We start from the raw sequence: 24571 nt of genomic DNA, 5'->3' as shown, positions 1-24571 counted from the left end.
ATTTTTTGTAACTATTAGCTATTTTTGCAAAACTCTACAAATAAGAAAACCCTTTGACAATTTAGCAAAACATTGTAGTTCTCTTGCAAAAGCCTTGCTTAGCTCTTCAAACCTTCGTAAAAATGGTAATTTTGTATCAAACAGTTAACACAAGTTATCACATAAATAAGCACACAATGCGCCAACTACGCACTGATGGTATGAATAAAAAACACATCTGACTTTTCCTTTCTCTGTCCACAAGGTAGACTATATCAGTTTAAGGTCATACTTTTGTCATAGTTCAGTAAACATGCAGGGATCCAAACTTCAAGTACCGGTGTTTATTTACACACATCAAAACATACATAAGCGTTTTTTCCAAGTCAAAACACAAAATAGTAATTTCATTGAGAGAAAAAAAAAAGAAAACAAAAAGACACACAATCAGTGTACATCGTGTCGTCTCTCTGGTTCCGGCCACAACATTTTGTCTACATCACATGCAATGTTGTCTAGTCCAAGGCACAGGGAAAATATCTTCTGGAATGCCGTATCTAGGCCTGATATGATAAATATCATGGTCAATATCTCCACATGCCTCCTCCATTGCCTGTAAAAGGGCTTTGCGTTGATGGGGATGTAGAGAGTACCAGACAGAGAAGAACTCTTCAACTGGATTCAAGAATGGAGAGTATGGAGGGAGGTTGAGTGCAGTGAAGTGTGGGTGTTTCTCAGCCTTATGGAATTATTTGCAATTACCATATTGACTTTTTGGGTTTCTTGTTCTGCAGTGAACATTCTTCCTCGGCCCCCTGGACGTCTAGCAATTCTGTAAAGTAACAATTTCAGTATTTGTACATGTATTGTTGTGTTTCTTATTAGAGTATGGCAGTGCTACAAGCTTAGTGTAAAGTCACTGTACTAACAGATTCTCATTTCAAAATATCCTTATGATGCTTGCGGCTCAAGTTAGGCTGAACCCGTTGGCCAGCTTCCCTCAGGGTCAGTCCATGGTTGATTAGATGGTCCACAATTGTAGCTTTGATGTCATCAGTTATTCTATTTCTTCCTCTTCACCTTCTTCTTCCCTCTCCTTGCTCCTCCTTGTCCTCTAACTTCACCTCCTTTCCTTGTAGTCCTCACCCTCTCGCTTCTTCACCTCCACGTCCTCTTCTTCCTCCTACTTCTTCACTTTCACTTCTCCTCTAATTCTCACTCTTCTCACTCATCCTGCTCCTTCCATTGTACTCCACACAGACAGCTTGCCTGTGGCTTATTTATTGTGCTTAGGCTGATTGCAAAGTTAACAAATGATCTAAAACAGTTTTCACATGTGACAGTGTGCCAGACAGTTGGCAAAATAGTGTAAGTAATAGCCATACATGTTTATAGTTTTAGGAGTGTGTTGATCATTTGGAAATTGAGTGTAAAGCAGTGAGTTGTGTTTACAGTTAAGCAAAAAGAGTCCTGTGCAGTGGATTGTACCTGCAGTTTTGCAAAGTGTGTCTCAAAAAATTGCAAACTGAGTGCAAAGCAGTGTTTTTGCTTTTAGTTTTGCAAACTTAGTGAGTGTTTTTGCTATAAGTATTATAGTTTTAGAAATTGTGCTATAAGAATCAAGGTTAGGGTTTAAGCATTGAGAAAAAAACTGTAAAGGAAGATTGTGGCCAAAACTGGTACTGCGATCACTATCCCCCCTCTCCTCTCCCCCTCCCCCTCTCCCTGATATGATCTCTAATTGCTATAAAGAGCTATCCTAAAGACACTATAATAAAAAAACAATATTTATTCTCAAGCCAAAACTGACACTATACATATTGAAACCCAACTCAAACATACACATATGCTCTTTATGACTAAAACCCGTCATTATGCATTACCATTCAGAAGTTTAGGGATGGTAAGATTGTATATGAAATTATAATTTTATTTAGCGAGGATGCATTAAATTGATCGAAAGTGACAGTCAAGACTTTTACATAGTTACAAAAAAATTCAATGCTGCTCTTTAAAAATCGAATCAAAAGCAAGTCATCATATCAGAGTGATTTCTGAAGGATTATGTGACACTGAAATCTGAAGTAATCATGTTGGAAATTCAGCTTTGCCATCACAGGAATAAAATACATTTAAAAATATTGAAATAGAAACAGAAGATATTTTAAATTATAATAGTATTTCACAATATTACTTTATTTTCATCACTGTACTTTCATCAAATAAATGCAGCCTTGTTGAGCTGAGACTTCTTTCAAAAACATTACAACTTTTGAACGGTGTAAATTGCCAGGTTTAAAGGCATTTGTGCAATAAAATTGCAAAGCTGAGGTGATTTAACCGCAACCATTTGGTATATTACAGGTTTTTTTCATTCGCTAACAAGCGTTTGTCCAATCAGTTGTCACATTTTCATTCACACATTTCATGTTGTTTTCACACAATATGCATATACATTTCAACAATGCTTACATTTAACAGACAAGCTATACCTCCCAACAAAACGTGTTGATCAGATGATGAAACATGGTATACTTTAAGTGACTGCATGTACCTTGTGAATAGAAAAGAAGTATTTTTTGACAGAATAATTAGATTTTTCAGATTTCCAGTGTTTTGATAAAATGAGTGTGTCCAGAGAAAGATGTGTTGTATTTTGAAATGAAGAGTTAGTAGTTGACAAAATTTGCTTTTGAGAAGAAAATTATCCATTTGGCCAATTGCTTTTTGTAGGTGTGAGACTGTGTTAAGAGTTTAGAAAAAGTATAGGTAAGCGCTTGTTAGCGTTTGAAAAAAAACTGTAAACGACAATATTAATATAGCAATAGAAAGAAAATTAACAAAATTACAAGAAACAAGGCATTTAAGTTTAGAGCCAAAATAAGGGGATAGTTCACCCAAGCTTTATAATGGGGTTTAATGAAGGCCTTCTGAAGGGAATCGATTGGTTTGTGTAAGAAAAATATCCATATTTAACACGTTATAAAGTAAAATATCTATAGCTTTCCAGCAAACCGCCTTCCATATTCAACTTACAAAGAAAGTGTAACGCCTCTCGCAGTTCAAAACACTCAGCTATCTCACACCGGGCGCACATTATACACTCAAACGCTCAATTTTGAATCGACTTCTGACAGAAGAGCTGTGTATCTTAAGAGATCAGTAAGAGATGGGTGTATCTTGTAACACGGGGTGAAATCAGTATGTAGATTGACGATTTGAGGGAAATATAATATGAATTTAATATAAAATCTTCCTGTTCTCCTGAGTTGTAAGTCGCTTTGGATAAAAGCGTCTGCTAAATGCATAAATGTAAATGGCGCTCTGTGGCGCGGCAGGATTTTTAACAAGTCCCTGAGTCGACGCGAATGCCTTTGCCGGTGTGCGTACACTCATTGAATATAATGTGTTCGAATATTAAAGACGTGGCGCAGCGCGGCGCTGAGCTTCGTGTCCGGTGTGCGACCCCCTTTGCACTACGTCTGACATCATACATCGTGCCAGTTACACTTTTTTCATAAGTTGAATACAGAAGACGGTACGCAAGAAGCTAGATATTTTACTTTATAACATGTTAAACATGGATTTTTCTTACACAAACATCGATTTGCTTCAGAAGGCCTTTATTAACACCCTACCCTGTAATTTTTTTGTTGTTGTTTTAACTTTAAAAAGTAAGTAGTCTGGTTGCCTTAAAATTTTGAGTTTATGGAAATTAAAAATTTGAGTTGATACAATGAAGGAAAATGGTTTAATAAATAGAAACTCAAAATATTATTGTATCTGAACCAAGTAAAAAAATTGATAAATCAAGAAAATAGCACTATTTGTCATCTTTCACTGCATCTTTGCAAATAAAACACAAAATTACCCAATATGCTTACAATGAATAATATTTTAATAAAGGTTGTTGATTCTAAATGTATTAACTCAAAATTTTAATTTCAATGAACTCAAAATGTTAAGGCAACCAGGTAACTTTTTTTTAAAATATTTCTTTACAGTGTAGAGCCACGTGGATTACTTTTATAATGGACGGATGCACATTTATGGGATTCAAATTTTGGTCTGCCATTACAAAGATGGGAAGAGCCAGGAGATTTTTTAATATAACTTTAATAATAATAATATAATTTTTGGGTGAACTATCACTTTAAGAGTCAAATTAAAACAGATGCAAACAGCAATTTAGCAAAAGATTAAAAAAATACACCTCTATATGACAGGAAACAAATTCATGCATGCAGTTTCATTTTATTGTGATTCATTTACATTCATAGGCAAAACATTTGTGCTTGCAATTGTGGCGAATCATTAGACTGCAATTGTCGGTAAATGCAGATAAAAATGCCAGCCTTATTTCCCTGTTAAAAGAGAGCACAAACATCAGGTCTGTGTGTGTATATGAAATATAGAAATACATTTTACTGCATGGGTTTATATGCTCCTTACCCGTCTCTGGCTCTTCTACAATGCTCTGCAGCATCTTTCCGAAAGCGGATCCAATGTGGCCTTTTTTAGCAGTGAGCTTCAGCCCTATTTCTACAGGCTGGCCCTTCAGACGGAAACACAGCCAGTCAGAAACTCAAATACATCATGAAACACATTTTAAAAAGAAAACCTGTTGAGATCCCTCACCGCTGACTCTCCTTCTCTCTCTTCTGGAGACATCTCGTCAATCCAAACCTCCTCTGCCCGCGGATCAGTATCCTTCCTTCCCTCCTTTTCCTTTTGAAGATGAAGGGAGAAATGAATTAACATTCTTTCTTGGACTACTCATGTATATTACTCATCAAGATAAATAGTTGAATTGAAAAGAATCCTCACCCTGAGCTCTCTCATCTCTTTGGGGCTGAAGAATGAGATGTGTCCCTCTGCCTGGTCAGCCTGAAGAGCAACAACATACACCAGCACCAGACATCCTATAACTACTCCGCGCATCTTTGGGCCACAGACAAAAACATAAAATCGGCAAGTGTTAAACTCAACATGGGAGATAACACAGTTTACTACTCATGCATTTGTTGAGAAGTTAGTTCCAGTTGTGACACACAGCAGAGAGAATTCAAGATAGGGTCAAAATTTTCATTATAAAATCAGAAAGAGTGCGAAAGGCTGAGAGAGTTGTACCTTTGTACAGCATACAGGTGCCCTCAGTGACAGGTTTTATGTTTGTGTCAGTGGTCATAGAGCTTTATAAGAACCCTCCGATCACACTGAGCTCTTGTTCACTATCTCTGACGTAACGTATGTTTCCGTTAACACCTCCACCATGGAGACAAGAGAGAGACACTATAAGGACTTGACATAACTTTGTTGTAGTCACTCTAGACTTGGTGTGTGCTATGTTATAGTTAAATTTAACTAAATGAAAATTTGTTTTTTTTTATGTTAGAGAGCTCAGTAAGCTAACAAAAATATGTTCTAAAATGTTCTTCTCCAGTTTTTCAAGAATGTTTTAAAAACGTTTTTTTCGCGGTTATGCTAACGTTAAGGCAACATTCCGTTTTTTAATTCTGCAAACACTATAGGAACGCTACTTTTGAATGCTATCTAAATGTTCTGAAGCAATTAATAACATTATTTATTATTATTAATAGTTTCTTTCTTCTGGTGAACCCAAAAGAAGATATCTTAGAATATCTTTTTTGGGTGAACTCTCCCTTTAAGGGCAAAATTAGATACAACTTTTATTTCTAAATGTGTGCGTTTTGCTGTTTCTAAGAACTCTCCATAATATAGCCATAAATTCAATTCTCTCTTAAAATATGAAGTCAACACTGGTATTTATTGCTGTGGGTCATACATTATGGCACATTTGTCTAATAATTGGTGGATTGGTGAGTGTGCAACCAGCACTGTTTCCTATCATAACTCTTGAAATGTTTCCTGCATCAAATATCTTTTGGCAATTTGTCTCTCCATAAACACTCTCAATTGCATTAATAAAGTTTTATTGGGCAAACGCTTGCAGCATGTAGATTATGGCTTTTTCAGATTAGAAAGAAGCACATGTTTCGCTTTTTGAGACCTGGTTGAAATACTGAGATGTGTTTGAAACAGAGGTGTAAAGAGTACCTGAAAACCATACTTGAGTAAAAGTACAGATTCCTTACAACGAAAACGACTCCATTACAAGTTACAAGTCACTGATTTCAATATAACTTGAGTAAAAGTATTAAAGTATCGGATTTTAACTGTACTTAAGTATGTATGATCAACGATGCACTAGTCCTTGATACCTAAGAGACATACAAAATTAAGAATATAGAATAAAAAACAAATGATTTGTAAGATGAGACATCATGTTTATTTTCTAAAATTCTAATCAAAATTTTCTAATCAAAATAAAACTAAATACCTCAATACTGCAATAAATCAAGGTTGACACAAGTCTCTTAAACGTCTACAAACTCTCAAGGCTCAGTTTAAGCTGAAGTGCTCAAAAAGGCCATAAGTAAACCAATATCCTTCAAAAAGGGTTTGTCAGTATAGCAGATAAAATAATGTTAAGTAAACTTAAATAGTCAAAGCCTTCTTGCACTGGACGTGCTGGTTTCAGCCTCATCACCGGCTGCAGTCATGAACTCATCTCATAAATCAAACACTTGCGATTGATCAGCTACCTGCTAATGCACTCGCATTCATGTAAAGTTGACATGTTTGGGTGAGTAAAGGCAAAACGCACAAAATATAGTACCTTCAATGCCCTTAGGTGATATCGCTTCTTTATAGCAGAAACAAACTGCTGCAGAAAAAGTTAGGTGCCATGCAAAATGTAACGTGTAATTGCATTACTCAGTACAACTACAAAGTAGACAAAAAGATACTTATGTATAGTAACTAACTGTATTTACTCAGATACTTTACACCACTGGTTTGAAATATTATTAATGAAATACTATTAATAAACATTCAACTAAATTAGCATAGCATGGAAACAAGATTTAAAGGAATAGATAAAACACATCTCAGTATTTTAACCAGGTCTCAAAAAGCGAAACATGTGCTTCTTTCTAATCTGAAAAAGCCATAATCTACATGCTGCAAGCGTTTGCCCAATAAAACTTTATTAATGCAATTGAGAGTGTTTAAGGAGAGACAAATTGCCAAAAGATATTTGATGCAGGAAACATTTCAAGAGTTATGATAGGAAACAGTGCTGGTTGCACACTCACCAATCCACCAATTATTAGACAAATGTGCCATAATGTATGACCCACAGCAATAAATACCAGTGTTGACTTCATATTTTAAGAGAGAATTGAATTTACGACTATATCATTCAGAGTCCTTAGAAACAGCAAAACACATTTAAAGTTGTATCTTTTTGCCCTTAAATGGATGAAAATTCTGTCATCATTTTACTCACCCTCAAGGTGTTCCAAACTTGTATGAATTTCTTTCTTTTGCTGAACACAAAATAATATATGTAGAAAAATTTGGGGGACCAAACAGTTGGTATAGACCCCATTGACTTCCATAGGTGAAAAAATATATGGAAGTCAAAGTGGCCCATCAACTGTTTGGTTCCCCACATTCTTTAAAATATCTTCTAATGTGTTAAACAGAAAAAATAATTTCATACGGATTTGGATTGGAATTTTTTGGGTGAGAAAATTACAGAATTATCCTTTTTTGAGTGAACTATACCTTTACATACAGGCCTTACGCCTTCTCAATTGTATTTCTTTACTACAGTTATAGAACAACATACATTTTTTGATAATCTAGCATAGTAAATTAATATATGATTATTTGAATCAGAATGGTTTTTTAATGATTAACACAGTTTTTCTCTAATTAATTAGATAACGATTTGATTCTAACGCGATTTAAGACAGAACTATTACGCGAATTACCATTGGTTAACAGTAAAGTAAACTATTACAAGATTTTGGAACATTTTTGTAATATTTTATTTTATCACTCTCATAGGCATCAATGGAATTTGATTTTCTCTGTTGCAAACGGGATGTCCATTCGCATTTCCAAGCATTTCCAACAGGTGACGCACTACACATTTCTGCAAAGTCCCGCCCTTTTGAAATCTCGCGATAGGCTGCGTGACTGTACCATGTGGGTTTTCGTACTTGAGCGCATGTGAATTTCTTTCCTGTTCAAGTGGTCAGAAGGAACGGAACGCTCCCTCGTGCGTGGCGCACGAGATCAGTAAACATGGTAAAACATACATTATTTCTTTATGCAATCTTTAGAAATTAGCAGATCGGTGTTGTGCAACGTTTTAACCTTCACCGTAGTGTTGAATTATAAAACGGGATTTTATAATGGCCGACGTGCACGTTTGTAGAGCTGTGTCTATTTCCTCTTTGTTGCTATTATGAGTTATTTCCGTTTTAATTAGTTTATTAAGCACAATTATTACGATACAAACCGAATATACTTTTACTGCAGCCTGTTTGAGAAGATAAACGGGCGAATCCGGTAACACAAGGCCTCAATGTGATATTAAAGCCCACGGTAGCCATTTAATTTAATCAAACGAGCTTCTGTATCAGATCACTCACCTCCTGTTAGTGTTTTGGATCGATGTTCTGGTTCTGATCGCAGTGCAATAAGCTGTTCAGTTTTAAAAGTGACGCGCTGAGTTGGTTATTTGATCCACTGGAGGAGCACGTGGTGTCTGCTAACCCATGCTAATGTGTTTCTCCCAAGCTTCAAGCTCTAATGCAATAGTCTAAACATGGGTATTTATTAACGGCTGTTGTTATCTTCTGCTTACGTAATACTGTATTATCATATTAATGCTTAGAAATCGAAGCTGCTTTGTTCCTTGAGGTGCCACCGCCATGTGTGCTTCATACATGTGCTGGTGTTGACTTGCAACTTCAACTGATCAGATTCACAACATTCATATCTCTTGGTTATTAATATAGGATTTAAGCATTTGGGGCTTTGTCCCTTTTTGTTGTAACTTAAGTTTTTTTTTTATGGAATTAGTGGTAATTAATAACCTTTATCTCTCGCAGGTGCTCTTACACGTGCTGTTCGAGCATGCAGCTGGATATGCATTATTTGCTGTCAAAGAAGTGGAAGAGATTGGAATGCTTCTACCTCAGGTTTGTATATTAAGGAAGTGCAAAATGAAGTACACTTGTCCATGCTAGCTAATACCAAAATTACAGTAGTCATACCGATGCTATTCTTTTTACAGTTGGTACCACAGCAAAAATTATATAACTATTTGAGTTACCTTCAATGAGTTTATTGTTTATGGTAATTATTATATAATTCTTATAAACATTTTAAGATGACATGCTGTATAATTAAACTGTTCATATAAACATCAAGTGGAAAATAAGCAACCCTCTAGGAACACAATAATATTAGTAGCAGCAGTATGTTGAGCTAAATCTATTGTTCAACAGCAGCCTAATGTCATTTTCTTCATTTTAAATCAAACTTTTATTTTGATGGGAAGCCTGTGAAGACCTTGAGTTGTTTTTGATAGAGTTCTCAAATGAAACTGTAAATACTCGGAAGCGCTCAGAGTGGCTCTCGAGATGGGAGTTCATGTCCTCATATTGTGTCATGGCAGAGGCTAAAAAGACTGTGTGGCGAATGAAACTGGGCCTGTGCCATTCTCACAAAGACGCATAATTAATATTTAAATGGTCTTTTGCGGTTTAATATTCAGAAACACTAATGTATATTTGGCTACAGTTGGGAGCCCTGCACTTCGATAAACACGGAAGCAACTGAAAGTAGCTGCCTGTTAGTGGGTACCAAATATGCTCGATATTACAGAAATGCTGGTATTGTTACATTTTCTAAGTTTCAGTACCGGTACTTTTGGCATTGTGGATAAGGGTTACTTTTCCGACGTATGCAGGATTTTAGTCATTTACACCCCACACACACTTTGCTAGACTTGGATGTACATCAGAATATGGAGATCTGTTTCGAATGTCTTTAAATGACTAACGTTATGGTTCTTGGTCTTTTGTAGGTGGAGGAAAGTGTCCTAAACGTTGGCAAATTCAGCAGCGTAATCCGACTGAGTGCATTCTTCCCGTTTAAATCCGCCCAAGCTGCTCTGGAAAATATCAATGCCATTTCAGAAGGTAAGAGAAAGGCGTGTTATTTCAAACTGCTAAAGTGATGCAATGATGTACCTATAATCTGTCAATCCACTGAATTACTGTGATGACCGCATACCTATAAACTGAGCATCTGAGGTTGATTGGTTGACTTACAAATTGTGACCTACAATTACTGACTTAGTTCTTCATCTGATACTTGCAGGAGTTGTCCATGCAGATCTCAAGTTGTTCTTGGAGACTAACCTTCCGTCCGGAGGTAAAAAGAAGGCCATGTTGGGGGTGTCTGATGCCAAGATTGGTGCAGCGCTTCAGGAAGAGCTTACTCTGTCCATTCAGACCGGAGGTGTTGTAGCTGAAATCATAAGGGGTGAGTTATGTTTTTAAATCGGGTTTTCAATCTTTAAGGTACCATGGACCTCAAATATCATGCTTGTGGAATGGACAACCCACCCCACCGATCTTAACATTTTAGAAGGTGGCTATAAATTAATTTATAAAGATATATATATATATATATATATATATATATACTGTAAAATGAGTATTTTATAAATGGGAAGTGCTTGGTATACTCTTGAATGTATTTGAAATTGTTTTAAATCAAACTGTTTAATTTTTTTTATTTTTTTTTTTACATGGACCCCCTTGGTGGTCCATGAACCTTAGTTTGAAAACCCCTGTTCATTATGCATATCTCGCATCCAAACAGTTAACAGCCTGCTGTAATGATGTACCTATGTTACCTGATTTCTGATGCTTTATACTGAAAATCTGAACAGACAGGCAAAAAAAAGTGTTTTTATAAATCCAACGTTGTTATCTGTTGTTAACGCGTCTGCTTTGGATCGACAGGTGTGCGTCTGCACTTCCATTCCCTGGTTAAGGGGCTCACCGCTCAGGCTGCGTCCAAAGCTCAATTAGGTTTGGGTCACAGCTACTCCAGAGCCAAAGTCAAGTTTAATGTCAATAGGGCAGACAACATGATCATCCAGTCAATCGCCCTCCTGGACCAGCTGGACAAGGACATCAACACGTTCTCCATGCGTGTGCGGTAAGATGATTTTTGCTGGTCTTTCCTGTATTTGGATCTAATCAACAGCCTCCTTATGCTTACCACAGACAGCGCCCCCTAGTGCACTGGCTGTACAGGAAATGGAGGGACAGTAAAGTCCTTCCTCTGGTGTGTTTGGTCCTTCAAATTGGAGCGAACACAACCTGGGGTGGGACACAGACCCTTTCAGGGGCTTCCCACTTATGTTATTTGGAGCCTAGTTTTTGTAATGTATGGCTAAATGATTGATCAATTCTTTCTTTCTCTTATCTGTGCAGTGAATGGTACGGTTACCACTTCCCAGAGCTGATAAAGATAGTGAGTGATAACAGTACATACTGTAAGATGGCCAAGCTAATTGGAAACCGAAAGGAACTGAGTGAGGAGATGCTGGAAGCTATGGAGGAGATCACAATGGACAGCGCTAAAGCTCAGGCCATCCTTGACGCGTCCCGCAGCTCTATGGGTAAGACTAGCTCACCGATGTCATTAATATAGCTTGGTGTGAGTTTGTCTCGGATGTTATGATGTTATAATAATCTGTCAATCCACTGAAACCATGTGATGACAGCATACCACACTAACTGAACCTTTGAGTCACTTTAGCTCAACCAGTTAAGGGTCTCCATTGATTTGCACTAAGTTTGTGTATTTTTTTTTCTCTCTAAAGGTATGGATATCTCTCCTATTGACCTGATCAACATTGAGAGCTTCTCCAATCGCGTGGTCTCGCTCACAAACTACAGACAGGAACTGCAAGAGTACCTGCGTTCTAAAATGGGCCAAGTGGCACCAAATCTTGCTGCTCTCATTGGTGACGTGGTATGTGTTTGTCAGCACACTTGATGACTATACCTAAAACAAAATCAAATGAACTGCTGTGACATTTTTCCGACATTTAACGAAATCAGGCTAAACGGTTCCCGGACCAAAACGGTCTGTTTTGGGAGTTCAAAACCGGAGAAGTTTGCTCTGGCTGGTGAACACCATCGTATTTTTGTGTAATTTTGCGGGAGTCTAACTTTATTTTAAAATGCATTAAGTATATAATAATTTATATTTAGGGAATTTTCTCTGCATTGGAAAGCATTTGAGATGTCCTGGACATTTCTTTAAAGGTGCACTGTATATGTTTTAGCGGCACCTAGTGGTGAGGTTGCAAACTGTCCACTGCTCACCCTTCCCTTTCGAAGCACATTGAGAAGCCATGGTGGCTGACACAGGGCGAAGATGACGTGTGAGACCGCAGAGTAGCTAGCACCCTGTAGAAGTTTGTCTGTTTAGGCCTATTGTAGAAACATACCGACTCAAAATGGCGACTTCACTGTAAAGGGACCCGTGGTGTTTTTAATTTGAAATGGCTCATTCTAAAGTAATAAAACATAAGGGTACATTAAGGTCTTTATAGACCACTGAAAACAGTAATGTACAATGTATTGCTTTTTTTTTTTTTTTTTTCATAAATATCTCACTCCACATTTTAAGATTAGACACCTTTTATGATACATTTAGTCTTAGTTATGATTGACTTGTTTGTTTTACAGATGTTACATTGATTTTTCTTTTAATAGGTTGGTGCCCGTCTCATCTCTCACGCTGGCAGTCTGACAAACCTGGCCAAATATCCAGCCTCCACCGTGCAGATCCTGGGGGCAGAGAAGGCCCTGTTCAGGTACTGGGTCTCCCCTTCCCTGCTGGGGTTTCATGCAGCTGCAGTGATGGCAGGGCCGGGGCGTAGCAGGAGCGGGTGATTTGGCGTGTCATTGAACACGCTGTAAAGTGATCCCGCTCAATCTCACGTACCCCCCAGTCTGAGCAGCTGCTGAGAGTTTTGAGAGGTAGATACATATGAAGATGTTCTGTTGTCTGCACAACTATGAATTGGAATTATTTTTTTGTTTCTAGTAACGGCAATGCAATTTCTGTAAATTGATAGTGATGCACCCTAATTTGGTAGAAAATATTTAACCGAATTAACTTTTTTTGGAGTGGTTAAGTTATGATCCTAGAGTAGTTGGGCAACGAGCCACCTCTCGAACTTTAACGACTGGTTAAACTTTTACTTGAGAAACACATTCTGAACGGCATACAGAGTTCAACTACCCAAGTTTAGTTAAAACAATTTTAGCCCCAAAAGTTGAGAACCAAGCTGTTGTAGATGGATTTTGTTCTGTCCCATGAATCAGGGCACTGAAGACGAGAGGAAACACCCCGAAGTACGGTCTCATTTTCCATTCGACGTTCATTGGACGCGCTGCTGCCAAGAACAAGGGTCGCATCTCCCGCTACCTCGCCAACAAGTGTACCATTGCATCACGCATTGACTGCTTTTCTGGTGAGTATCCCATCTTCCCTCGTTTCTTCAGTAACCACTGCTCGGTTTTTGCTATGATGCTCTTATTTTTCGTCAACAGTAACCCACCTCAGTGGTTGTTGAAATCATAATCCTGAGCAGAACTTGGGACCAGACACATTTTCAGTAGTATTTGTTGATCCATGTCTTGATGTCTTTGTTTTGTTCACGCAGAGGTTCCCACATGCGTGTTTGGTGACAAGCTTCGTGGTCAAGTAGAAGAACGTCTGGCTTTCTACGAGACCGGGGAGGCTCCACGAAAGAACCTGGACGTCATGAAAGAAGCTGTTGCACAGGTGAGGGCTAAATGCGTTCAGTTAAAAGGATGTTCTGTGTAGTTTATCTGTGGTCTTTGACCTGTGCTGCTTATGGGTAGTGGGCTTCCTACTGTTCGTAATTGTTTTTTTATTGCTAATAATGCCTTTTTAAATTGCTGATTGTGAATATTTCTCACTAAATGAGGAGTGCTTCAGTTTTTGGGAAGTGCTGTGAATGATGACGACTCTATCCTGACTCCTACATGGAGGCATAAACTGATTTAATGAGCCTGACACAGCTTTGTGACGTTTGTATTGTACTAGGCCTGTACAAATGCAGATACATTAATGTTTTTCTTGCTTGCAGGCTACCGAGGTGGCTGCTGAAATCAAGCGCAAGATCGAGAAAAAGGAAAAGAAGAAAAAGAAGCGTGAAAAAAGGAAACTAGAAGCTCTTTCCACAGCAGAAGGCGATGACGAGAAGGCCAATGGCGACGCTGAGGTACTCTTGAATAATTTTTTTTAAACTTTTAAAACTGGGTTCATGAGGAATGGGGTGTGGAAAAGTGTGTGTGTGTGTGTGTATATATATATAATATAAAAATATGTAAATTTGACTTATGACACGACTCATTTATTTAAAAATGTTGAAATTCTAGTAAAGTAACTTAAATTTAAAGCTACACTTTTTTTTTATTTTTATTTTTTTAGTTTATTCTTAGCTAAACTTGCTCATTAATGTAAAATACTACTTTCAAGTAATAAAGTATTTTCATAAGTTTATAATATGCCATTGAAAATGCAAACGGGTGAGGGGTTCGAATGCCGGTCGCCATGTTGCCCCTCCATCTTGAAAGTACATTAGCCAAAGAGGGACATACCCGTAAATTCAAGCTTTGCTTTTCACGGTTTTACACTGTGATGGCAGTCATGAATGAGGTTGAACTGGAAGCCATGTTAATCTTGGACTAAATCAGCCACCGTAGGAGTTAAAACGAAATCGGAATTGAGAGGAACAGAAACTAATATTCACTGGATGGTCATATACCTTTTCGCCGCTAGATGGGGGAAAATATCACACAGTGTAGCTTTAAATGGAGTCAAATTTACACATGATCTTAAAATAATAGATTTAAATAAGACTTCATACTATAGTGAAAGAATGTTTTTGAAAAAATTTACCCCCCCTGGTCTAGTGCACATTGCATGCCTATACTGGAGGCTGGACCTTTCAATGGACTGGTCTCATATCTGTCATGCTAAAGTAAATCTCCTCCGAACCATTGACAGGCCCGACTCAGTGGGTTTGATCACTGAAGTGAGCAGGACATTATCTCCTCTGTTTGGTGTTTGTTACTTGGTGTTAATGGTTTCCTTTTGTTCTTCAGGAGATCACGGATACTATAAAGAAGAAAAAGAAAAAGAAGCCGGCAGCTGAGGAGAAACCAGAGGTGGAGGAAGAGGTCACGACAAATGGTGGGGCCGAGACCATGCCTGGCAAGAAAAAAAAGAGGAAGATCGGTGCCGTAGAGGCGGAGCCTGAGGATGTAACGCAGGTGGAGAAGAAAAAGAAAAAAAAGAAAAAGGCAGCCGAGGAGGATGAATAAACATGATCCTTCTGTCTGGACTTTCAGTATTGTATAGCTTTATTTTTTAGTTTCCATGTTGATTGGACTCAGTCAAGCATTTAAGATGTTTGAGCTACACGCAAGAGAGCCGTCATGTTTCTTTTATACAAAAACTGCTTTATTTCCTGTCATTCTCAAAGCACCTTTCTGAAACTGTTCGTTGATGTGCCTTGCTCTAATAAAATGATGGCCCTTTGGGATCAGTGAAAAGATTGTGAAGCTTGCCATCTGTATTTTACTTAGTCACATGCTTTTTCCTTGAAGCGTGCTACATGATTTATTCATGGTAATCTCTCATTTGGAGCGGTTTGTAATTAAACATATTTTTGTAGTTGCACATACTGAAATTAAAATTGGCAGAGATGGTAAATGTGAACTGATATCATGCATGTGGTGTCTACTTAGCCATTTTTCTCAAGTACTCCTAATCGTATTCATATTCTGCAGAGCTTAAACGATTGCCATTTCAATAAATTATGATTCTGTATCTTCAGCTGTTTCTGTCATGTTTATTACTATTGGATGACGATTCATTTGTAGTTAAGTACTACAAGTTTTTTTTTTAATATATAAAACTGGAAATCTTTATCATAATTGCTTACTGTTACAATACTTATGCAGCTGTTTGATACTCAGAAAATTAATATTTCAGTGACATTTCTTTATATAGATTATCACAACTATAGGCAACAGCAAAGAACTGTATTTCTAAGGGTGTCTTGTTATATTCAATTTAGAAAAAAACATTGTAGGGCTGTTACATGTGGATGTATTTACACAATGTTAAATACAGCTTAGATTATATTAAAAATTAACATTACAATTGCATAATTATCTTTTTAAATAAACATTTGGTTTACACTTTAAAGTGCCCTACTGCCCTTGATACAATGTAATTAGAGTTTGCTTAAAGTTAAAGGTAGCCTAGAAATCTAGACGCACCCTAGCGGCACCAGCAAATTTAATCTACAAGTGTCTAGGAACTCTCAATACCCTTCTGAGCTGTATTCCACTCACTCAGGACGGGCCAATCACATCGTGTATAGAGTCGGCGGGTGGGGCCATAATGATGACGGCCGAGTTGCGTTTGCGTGCTTCTAGTAAACACAGAAACTGGTGAACGGCGGTCTTTCGAATCAGCTTTGACTGCGATTCTGGAAGACTTGGAGTTAATTTTTTCTTTGAGAAAAGAACAAAGAACGGCATTGAAGTCATTCTTAAAAAGGGAAGATGTGTTCGGGGGTTTTGCTGACCATACGGCGAATGGGGGGGGGAACTTGGATTCCCATCCTAAACATAGAGTATAGCACTATTCGCAGGACCCCTGTGAATTAGAGATTTCATTTATCACGAGTGAGAAGCTGAATACCATATACGGCGGAAGATTCAGTTTCAAAACTAAATGTAAAAGCGCCCATTTAAACAAGCTTGTCTTTGTACTGTACTGTTCTTTTCTTCATTTAGAACAGTATTGATGTTAATATTAAACACACCATTCAATCAGATTACTCCCAAATTGATACTCATTCTAAAGTGAAAGTATCCGTGCGGGCGGCTGCACAGGAATTCATAACTGCGCATTATGAATGCAGACTTTATTCTTCGTGAAAGATAAAGATACACTGTAAAAAAAATTGTGGTGGTTTTTGTTGGTTTAACTTAAAAGTAAGTAACCTGGTTGCCTTAAAATTTTGAGTCTATTGAAATTAAAAATTTGAGTTGATACAATGAAGGAAATTAGTTTAATAAATAGAAACTCAAAATATTTTTGTATCTGAACCACATAAAAAATGTGATAAATCATGAAAATAGCACAATTTGGCATGTTTCACTGCGTCATCAGAAATAACACACACATTATTACCCAATATGCTTACAAAATCTTTTAATAAAGGTTGTCGAATCTAAAAAAAAAAATTCATTGTATTAACTCAAAATTTTAATTTCAATGAATTCAAAATTTTAAGGCAACCAGGTAACTTTTTTTCGAAATAATTTTTTACATTGTAGAAATGCTTACAGGAAGAAAAAAAGCGTGCAAAAATTATATACGATCCGCCTAATCCTGGCCAAATCACAGAGATGTTGATTCGCACGGGACTACTATCACAGGACCTCGGTGTTCGGCGAAATATGGAAGGGAATTTGCGGGGGAATTTTTACTTTACAAATTATAGATTCCCGATTCGCACGGGATTAAGATCACAGACATTCTCTGCAATTATTACACATCACCAGAGGTCCCTAGATAATACTAGTCCTGTGCGAATGGGGCTAAAGTTTCAAAAACTAATGTTGGGCGTTTGATGGAGTATTTCTGTGTCAAAAATACTCCTTCCGGTTTCTCACAAGTTTCGGAGAGTCTTTTTCAAGTATGGGTCGGCTTGACGTCGACAGAGCGGAAGGTCCTTGTATGGGCCGTACGGCTCTTCTCCCGGAAGGCTGCGTGCGCGCGTGACCAGAGCGAGAGACCAAATGCATGCCCATAAACACAGTTCTCAGGTGCAGATCCATTCCTCCGTGCAACACTTCTGTGGCGCCGCTCCACTTTATTCCTATGGGTGACATCAAGCGACTTTAACGCTTCAGCACAGCATTCCGGGAAGGCAGCGCTGCATTTGAAATGATTTGAATGCAGAAATGACGAGAAGCGTCATATCACGCTTCAGGAGTGTCGCAAAAGTGGATCTCCACGGTCACTGCTGTCACAGGACTTCACGAAATCAACAGTTACCAAAGAAGTGTGTTTTTGACAGAGCGGTCCCAGCGATAAAGGATCACGATGGTGCGCGGTGCGTAAAACTGCTTCAAATGTCTGTTGTTGGCTATCGTCGCGTAAGTAAACATCAGTAAACAACCCTATAGTGTATAACGTTAGTTAATTTATCAATGGAGCATGCAATCTATGGTGTGCGTTTTAATACATTTGTTTAGTTGACCAATATGCGCTAACGGTTACTCCATTGTTGTTCTATGTATAACGTTACACTAGTCTGACGTGCAAAACCATTTTGCTTGCTACTGCTAATGTTTAGTCGAATACAATAGTCCATAAACCGAATCATGTCCTCATAAACAGCGAGTAAACACACACAAATGTTGACAGGCCACTAAATACAGTACATACCACAGAGACGGACGTCCTGCTGTTGTTGCTTCTCCTGTTCAATTTATTTCATCTTCCGGATCTGATTCTGGATCATATATGTATTAGTTGAATCTGGGTAGCCTTTTCTTCTCCACGCTTGAGAACGTCACCGCTGTGTGAGCTCTTCATTCTTTAGCTCCGGCCACACGATACGGCTCCAGGCACTCGTTTTTTTTTTTTTCCGGAAAGACTCGATCCTGGACCTGGTACAGGATCCATTACTACTCTAGGTACTCAAGATTGACTGAAACTGAAAGTTCAGTCATTTTTAATTTTCAATTTGAAACAGGTTTGTTATGTGATAGTAATTAGTTTCTTACCGTTTTCTTAAAGCAAGTCCAGGATGGGCTTCGAAGAACCAAACAATTCGAGATCAAGCGGAATCGTCAATAATCAAATCCAGCTAACTGAGTTAGCCATGTACGAAGAACTGGCCCAGGGTCTTTAAGTACTTTGTATGTGTAACAGCCACAGTGGTGCCACATTTTTGGAAAACATTTGACTTAAATATAAATTGATGATCAGTCATGAAAATCAGTTGAAAGTATATCCGTTTAGCTTGTTTCATATATTGTAAATAAAATGAAGTAGTTTATTTACAATATATGTATATATATTTATCATTTAAGATATGATTTATATTTACATATCAATATATATGTAAATGTATATAATTTTTTTCCATCTTTACTTTTTCTTTTTTAAATGTCTAAACATTATTGTATTTTTAATTCTCTCATGTTCAGAAAAAAAATAATTAAAAGAATCAGACTGAAACGAGTAAACTGGACAGTTTTATTTTGACAACAAGGGTAAAACCAATGTTAAAATGAAATCTGATCTAAAATGCTACCATTTAGCCAATTTGGTGGGTGGGTGGGATTTCACAAATGAAGGGCAGAGGGAGCAAAATTAAGCACTGAAATTAAAAATCCCCCTCAATAGAAAAGTTCACAGGTGAAGGGGGTGGGGGGTGGGAGGAAGAGCAAAATACAAAAGTTAAAAAAAGGCTTCACCATCAAGTGATCAAGCTTAGCAGTAATGTACATACATTATCAGGGGTATGTATACAAATAAAAACTCCCATGTTTGAATCATGATGCCTGCTCTGCTTCAAGTATATTGACTCTTCTGTTATGTTCTCATCACTTCTGTCATCATATCTTAACCAGTTAGCAATGAAAAAAAATTCCTTCAAAAACAAAATGCAGAAAAACCACATTTCATATTCTACCAATACATATATACTGTATAAATACATACATAAATATACTTTACATACAACAGCCAAAACTTTGAAAAGGGGAGATGAGAATGCGTGAGGAGGATGAGGATGATGGTAGTGTGTACGAGTGTCCCTCTGCTCCGATCGGCGGCGTGCCGTCGGGTGCGGGACGGCACCTGCGCTGTGGACTGTGCTCAGTTGCCCCAGTAGGGAGAGCTGCCATAGTTGGACTTGTTGACCTGGGTCTTCTGCTGCATGGCGCTGGACTGGCTTCTCTGGTTTGGCCCACCCTATATGAACAAACACCCTTTAAGTATACCGACATGCTTTTTATTAATTCATCAAAAAATTCCTCATCGTACAGTCAATTCTACGTTTTATGACTGATTTCATGTTTCCCTCCGTGTTTTTATAGGATCCTACATGTTGCCGCTGCACCTGGTGTATCCAGGGAAATTGGGATTCTTTTGGGATTCTGAAAATTCTTTGTTTGAAGGGCTATCTGGCCCTTTCCCATACCCCTCCAAACAAAAGAGAATAGAGCTACCCCTACCAATTCATGTGAACACGCAAAACCGAGGGAATGGGAAAAGGGCAGGGGTAAGCCAATGGTTCCCAAACTGGGGTGCGCAGACTGACCACCGGGGGTGCGCGAAAGAATGTTTGTAATGGCAGAAAAATTGTCTCTATTTATTTTACGTTTCTAACTTCACATGTCTAAATTCACATGTCAGAGTATTATTGAGAAATACATATTTCATATTACAAGCTGTAGTAAATTATAGTAAATCATATTTTCATTTGATTTTACAAGCGTGTCTGCGTCAAAGCCCTGCCCTTTTCATTTTAGGTCAAAAGAAAAGGGCTTTTTTCACTGAGCACATTCTCTGCAGTCCGAACGCGATTCACTGCAAGCTCACTCTCACTCATCTAAAAAAATTAGCATATTTCATCCGACCAATAAACGAAAAGTGTTTTTAATACAAAAAAAAGTCAACCTTCAAATAATTATGTTCAGTTATGCACTCCATACTTGGTCGGAAATCCTTTTGCAGAAATGACTGCTTCAGTGCGGCGTGGCATGGAGGCAATCAGCCTGTGGCACTGCTGAGGTGTTATGGAGGCCCAGGATGCGTCGATAGCGGCCTTAAGCTCATCCAAAGTGTTGGGTCTTGCGTCTCTTAACTTTCTCTGCACAATATCCCACAGATTCTCTATGGGCTTCAGGTCAGGAGAGTTGGCAGGCCAATTGAGCACAGTAATACCATGGTCAGTAAACCATTTACCAGTGGTTTTGGCACTGTGAGCAGGTGCCAGGTCGTGCTGAAAAACCAAATCTTCATCTCCATAAAGCTTTTCAGCAGATGGAAGCATGAAGTGCTCCAAAATCTCCTGATAGCTAGCGGCATTGACCCTGCCCTTGATAAAACACAGTGGACCAACACCAGCAGCTGACATGGCACCCCAGACCATCACTGACTGTGGGTACTTGACACTGGACTTCAGGCATTTTGTCTTCCTCCAGACTCTGGCACCTTAATTTCCGAATGGCATGCAAAATTAGCTTTCATCCGAAAAAAGTACTTCGGACCACTGAGCAACAGTCCAGTGCTGCTTCTCTGTAGCCCAAAGTGTCTTGACCTGGGGAATGCGGAACCTGTAGCCCATTTTCTGCACACGCCTGTGCACGGTAGCTCTGGATGTTTCTACTCCAGACTCAGTCCACTGCTTCCGCAGGTCCCCTAAGGTCTGGAATCGGTCCTTCTCCACAATCTTCCTCAGGGTCTGGTCACCTCTTCTCGTTGTGCAGCGTTTTTGCCACACTTTTTCCTTCCCACAGACTTCCCACTGAGGTGCCTTGATACAGCACTCTGGGAACAGCCTATTCGTTCAGAAATTTCTTTCTGTGTCTTATCCTCTCGCTTGAGGGTGTCAATGATGGCCTTCTGGACAGCAGTCAGATCGGCAGTCTTACCCATGATTGCGGTTTTGAGTAATGAACCAGGCTGGGAGTTTTTAAAAGCCTCAGGAATCTTTTTCAGGTGTTAATAGTTAATTAGTTGATTCAGATGATTGGGTTGATAGCTCGTTTAGAGAACCTTTTCATGATATGCTAATTTTTTTGAGACAAGAATTTTGGGTTTTCATGAGCTGTATGCCAAAATCATCAGTATTAAAACAATAAAAGACCTGAAATATTTCAGTTGGTGTGCAATGAATCTAAAATATATGAAAGTTAAATTTGTATCATTACATTATGGAAAATAATTAACTTTTATCACACATGCTAATTTTTTGAGAAGGACCTGTATATTCCTACTCTTGGAATATGGACCTCCTCCAGGTATGGTGTTGGTAGCTAAACTAAACATTTCATATTTGGCAGCTGTTTTAGGATTGAAATGTTAAACTACCAATAAAAATAATCACGCAAACCAATAATGCTTAATGCTTATATGTAGATCAGAAAATTAAGAAAAATCTCGAGGGAGCATGCCCCTGAATCCCCCTTACTCTATGCTGTATATATATTAAAACTGAAATGTTGATGTTTTCTTATATACAGAGAATATTTGTATTTAGTTATTGCTATTAAAAATGTGATGTTTAACCGGAATAAGGTGGTGGGGGGTTTGACAGGTATCAAACATTAGAAAGGGGTGTGTGCTACAAAATGTTTGGGGACCACTGGGGTAAGGGGTAGAAATGGGGTTGTGCCTTTTTGATTTTGGCTTGATGTGTATTTTGGTTCATGTACATTTCAATAATATCTCAATGTATGTAAAAAGACATTTATATGTGTTTTATATGTGCACTTATATGTGTTTACATATGTTTATATGTATGTGTTAATAGACAAGGACCGACCTGTCCATCCTGGGTGAGGTGGTGATGGAGCAGCTGTGAGTGGGGCTGCTGGTGTGCCGGCAGAATGTGAAGGAATGGAGCCGGAGCATAACCAGGGGCAGCACCAGGGGTCAAAGGTCCCGTGCCGCCAAGAGCCGAGGGGAGGTTGAAAGGAGGAGGTGTGCCAGCATGGAAACTTTGCTTATCAAACGGCTGCAGAAAACACACACAAACACACTTAATGTTAAAACTAATTTTTACATTTATGTGTCTGTTTTTTTTTCTCTTTTTTTTTGTTGAAAGCATTACACTGATCTAAAAGATTACTAATTAAGAATACTGTTCTTCTTAACCATCAATTCAAAGAAGTTTCCCAAAAAATATTAAGCCACACAACCATCCTCAACTTGCACAAAAATCCTGAGTGGAAAATCAGCATAATAGAATTTAGGGCCATCACTTTTTATTCGATATTCAAATATGCATTCGAACAGGATGTGAAATATCCGTAATCGAACTATAAATAAATTATCTAGTTATATAATAAATAAATAATTGCATTTTATAGATGTATTGTATTATTTAATAAATAATTATGCCATGTAGATTGTTTTTTATTTTATTGTTTGCCATCTCATCCAGTAGAGGGCACTCTAAACGTATTGTAGCATAAGCCCATGACCAAATCAAGCGAAGCCAGTCTGTTTTGAAAATGGAAAATAACTCTCAGAATGGCTAGCCAATGACCCCAACCCATCTTAAAAGTAGTGTCTGGAAACATTTTGGGTTCTACACCATAGATGGTAAAGTAACCGTTAAAGATGAGCTAGTTTGCCAGGCTCCGAACGAGAGTTATCCACCGCGGGGAACATCAGGTGCGTTTACATGGAGCACTGTAATTCGGTTTAAAAGTATCTCATTGTATAATAATAATACTTTTAATTTGTACCTGTGCTCTTCCTACTTGTATAACAACTTAACAAGTAGGAAATATACTTGTTATCAGTTTGCACTGCAAACGTTATGAATTATATATAGATTAATCCTTATTAAAGGTACTGAAGTTATTTAGTCAAGAGCAGAGCATATTTAGTGAGCAATTACTTTTGTTCTTAACATTGTCATTATAAGTGGTTACTGTCATTTTAAAAGAACTTCCGCTGTCGCACATGATATGGATGTGAGATGCTGAAGTCGCAAAACTTACAAAACGCGTGACTGTCCCCCACCCTGCTCCTCCTCAGAAAATTAAATTTGCTGTCCCATTGATCACTGCATTTACATGAGGGTTTTGGCTTTTTGGCAGGAGTGCCTTCCATCTCTATCATTACATCCATCATCCGTCTGTTTTATTTTAGTTTTTTTTCCGCCGTTGTCACTCGTCACCTGACCTCACACACTAGCCTTGCGACAACGGCCACCTACAGTACTGTAGGCTATAACAGATGGCAGTTATTGCAGGGCTAGTTACAGAGCTCAGATTGGAAATGTTTTTGTTTTTTTTCCTCCAGTATTATTATTTTTTAATAACGCAGGTTAAAATATGGGATATTTACGGGAAAATACTAATACGGGAGGACGGCGGGAAAGAAGGGTAAAATACGGGACTTTCCCGGCCAAAATAGGATACTTGACAGGTATGGATTACTTTTGAGTATGCGTCCTTATATGACGTGAGACACAGCGCGCGGGCGCTCCACCACCGAAGCGCGCGCACCACACTCACACCAGGCTATAATGTTGACAAGAGAGGAAAGTTAATTTTTATGAGGGTAAACTTTTTATTTCGTAAGGAATTATGAAGATAATGTTGGAATAATGGCACAGACACATCCTGGCTACACCCTCTCATCTTGACAGCGTTTGTCCCGGCCAGGCACCTTTTACTTCAACTGCACCTGACAGCAGAATTAATTTTTTTCTGAGATGATTATTCCACTTTACAACAAATAAAGAGCTTTTATAAACCCGTATAAGTCCTGGTGGCTGTTGAGAGTTGCTATGGCAACCGTGAACACT

The 24571-nt window shown here is 38.2% G+C and overlaps 3 protein-coding genes and 1 non-coding gene across 6 annotated transcripts in view; 2 read left to right on the top strand and 2 right to left on the bottom strand.

The window, feature by feature from the left end:
* Nucleotides 1–4213: 4213 nt before the first annotated feature.
* Nucleotides 4214–8655, bottom strand: mlnl (motilin-like). 2 transcript variants are annotated; one of them, XM_067423429.1, is made up of 6 exons: nucleotides 8508–8655; nucleotides 5110–5244; nucleotides 4807–4920; nucleotides 4618–4707; nucleotides 4432–4534; nucleotides 4214–4343 (listed from the first exon to the last, which is right to left on the bottom strand). In XM_067423429.1, exons 3-6 carry the CDS (start codon nucleotides 4918–4920, stop codon nucleotides 4336–4338), a joined length of 315 nt encoding a protein of 104 aa, XP_067279530.1. In that variant the 5' UTR covers nucleotides 5110–5244; nucleotides 8508–8655; the 3' UTR covers nucleotides 4214–4335. The 2 variants fall into 2 exon arrangements, with proteins under 2 accessions (XP_067279530.1, XP_067279529.1); XM_067423428.1 differs by lacking the exon at nucleotides 5110–5244.
* Nucleotides 8024–15825, top strand: nop56 (NOP56 ribonucleoprotein homolog). The gene is made up of 12 exons (XM_067423427.1): nucleotides 8024–8160; nucleotides 8970–9059; nucleotides 9950–10064; nucleotides 10246–10410; nucleotides 10896–11094; nucleotides 11373–11560; nucleotides 11765–11916; nucleotides 12666–12766; nucleotides 13281–13429; nucleotides 13622–13743; nucleotides 14072–14206; nucleotides 15093–15825. The coding sequence occupies exons 1-12, from the start codon at nucleotides 8158–8160 to the stop codon at nucleotides 15309–15311; spliced, it is 1638 nt and encodes a 545-aa protein (XP_067279528.1). The 5' UTR covers nucleotides 8024–8157; the 3' UTR covers nucleotides 15312–15825.
* Nucleotides 13935–14001, top strand: LOC137047214 (small nucleolar RNA SNORD57). Its single transcript, XR_010899180.1, has one exon. It is a non-coding gene; the product is annotated as a small nucleolar RNA SNORD57 (small nucleolar RNA).
* A 3431-nt stretch (nucleotides 15826–19256) lies between the features above and the next one.
* Nucleotides 19257–24571, bottom strand: part of ubap2a (ubiquitin associated protein 2a) — a 30785-nt gene continuing 25470 nt past the window's right edge. For both annotated transcript variants that reach the window (XM_067424601.1, XM_067424602.1), the window contains exons 26-27: nucleotides 22574–22765; nucleotides 19257–19995 (exon numbers count right to left, since the gene is read on the bottom strand). In XM_067424601.1, the coding sequence (XP_067280702.1) occupies nucleotides 19900–19995; nucleotides 22574–22765 (288 nt within the window). In that variant the 3' untranslated portion in view covers nucleotides 19257–19899. The remainder of the gene's footprint in view (nucleotides 19996–22573; nucleotides 22766–24571) is intronic.

The sequence above is a fragment of the Pseudorasbora parva genome, chromosome 18 (genome assembly GCF_024679245.1).
Source record: "Pseudorasbora parva isolate DD20220531a chromosome 18, ASM2467924v1, whole genome shotgun sequence".
Lineage (NCBI taxonomy): Eukaryota > Metazoa > Chordata > Actinopteri > Cypriniformes > Gobionidae > Pseudorasbora > Pseudorasbora parva.
The sequence above is the reverse complement of the archived record's forward strand: the minus strand, read 5'-3'. Positions and strand labels throughout refer to the sequence as shown.

Coding starts and splice junctions, on each gene's coding strand:
- nop56 (XM_067423427.1), top strand. Junction 11,561..11,764: donor CGCGTCCCGCAGCTCTATGG/GTAAGACTAGCT, acceptor TTCTCTCTAAAG/GTATGGATATCTCTCCTATT. Junction 12,767..13,280: donor GCAGAGAAGGCCCTGTTCAG/GTACTGGGTCTC, acceptor CCCATGAATCAG/GGCACTGAAGACGAGAGGAA.
- mlnl (XM_067423429.1), bottom strand. CDS start 4,920: ATGCGCGGAGTAGTTATAGGATGTCTGGTGCTGGTGTATGTTGTTGCT. Junction 4,708..4,806: donor AAGAGATGAGAGAGCTCAGG/GTGAGGATTCTT, acceptor CATCTTCAAAAG/GAAAAGGAGGGAAGGAAGGA. Junction 4,535..4,617: donor AGAGAGAAGGAGAGTCAGCG/GTGAGGGATCTC, acceptor TTCCGTCTGAAG/GGCCAGCCTGTAGAAATAGG.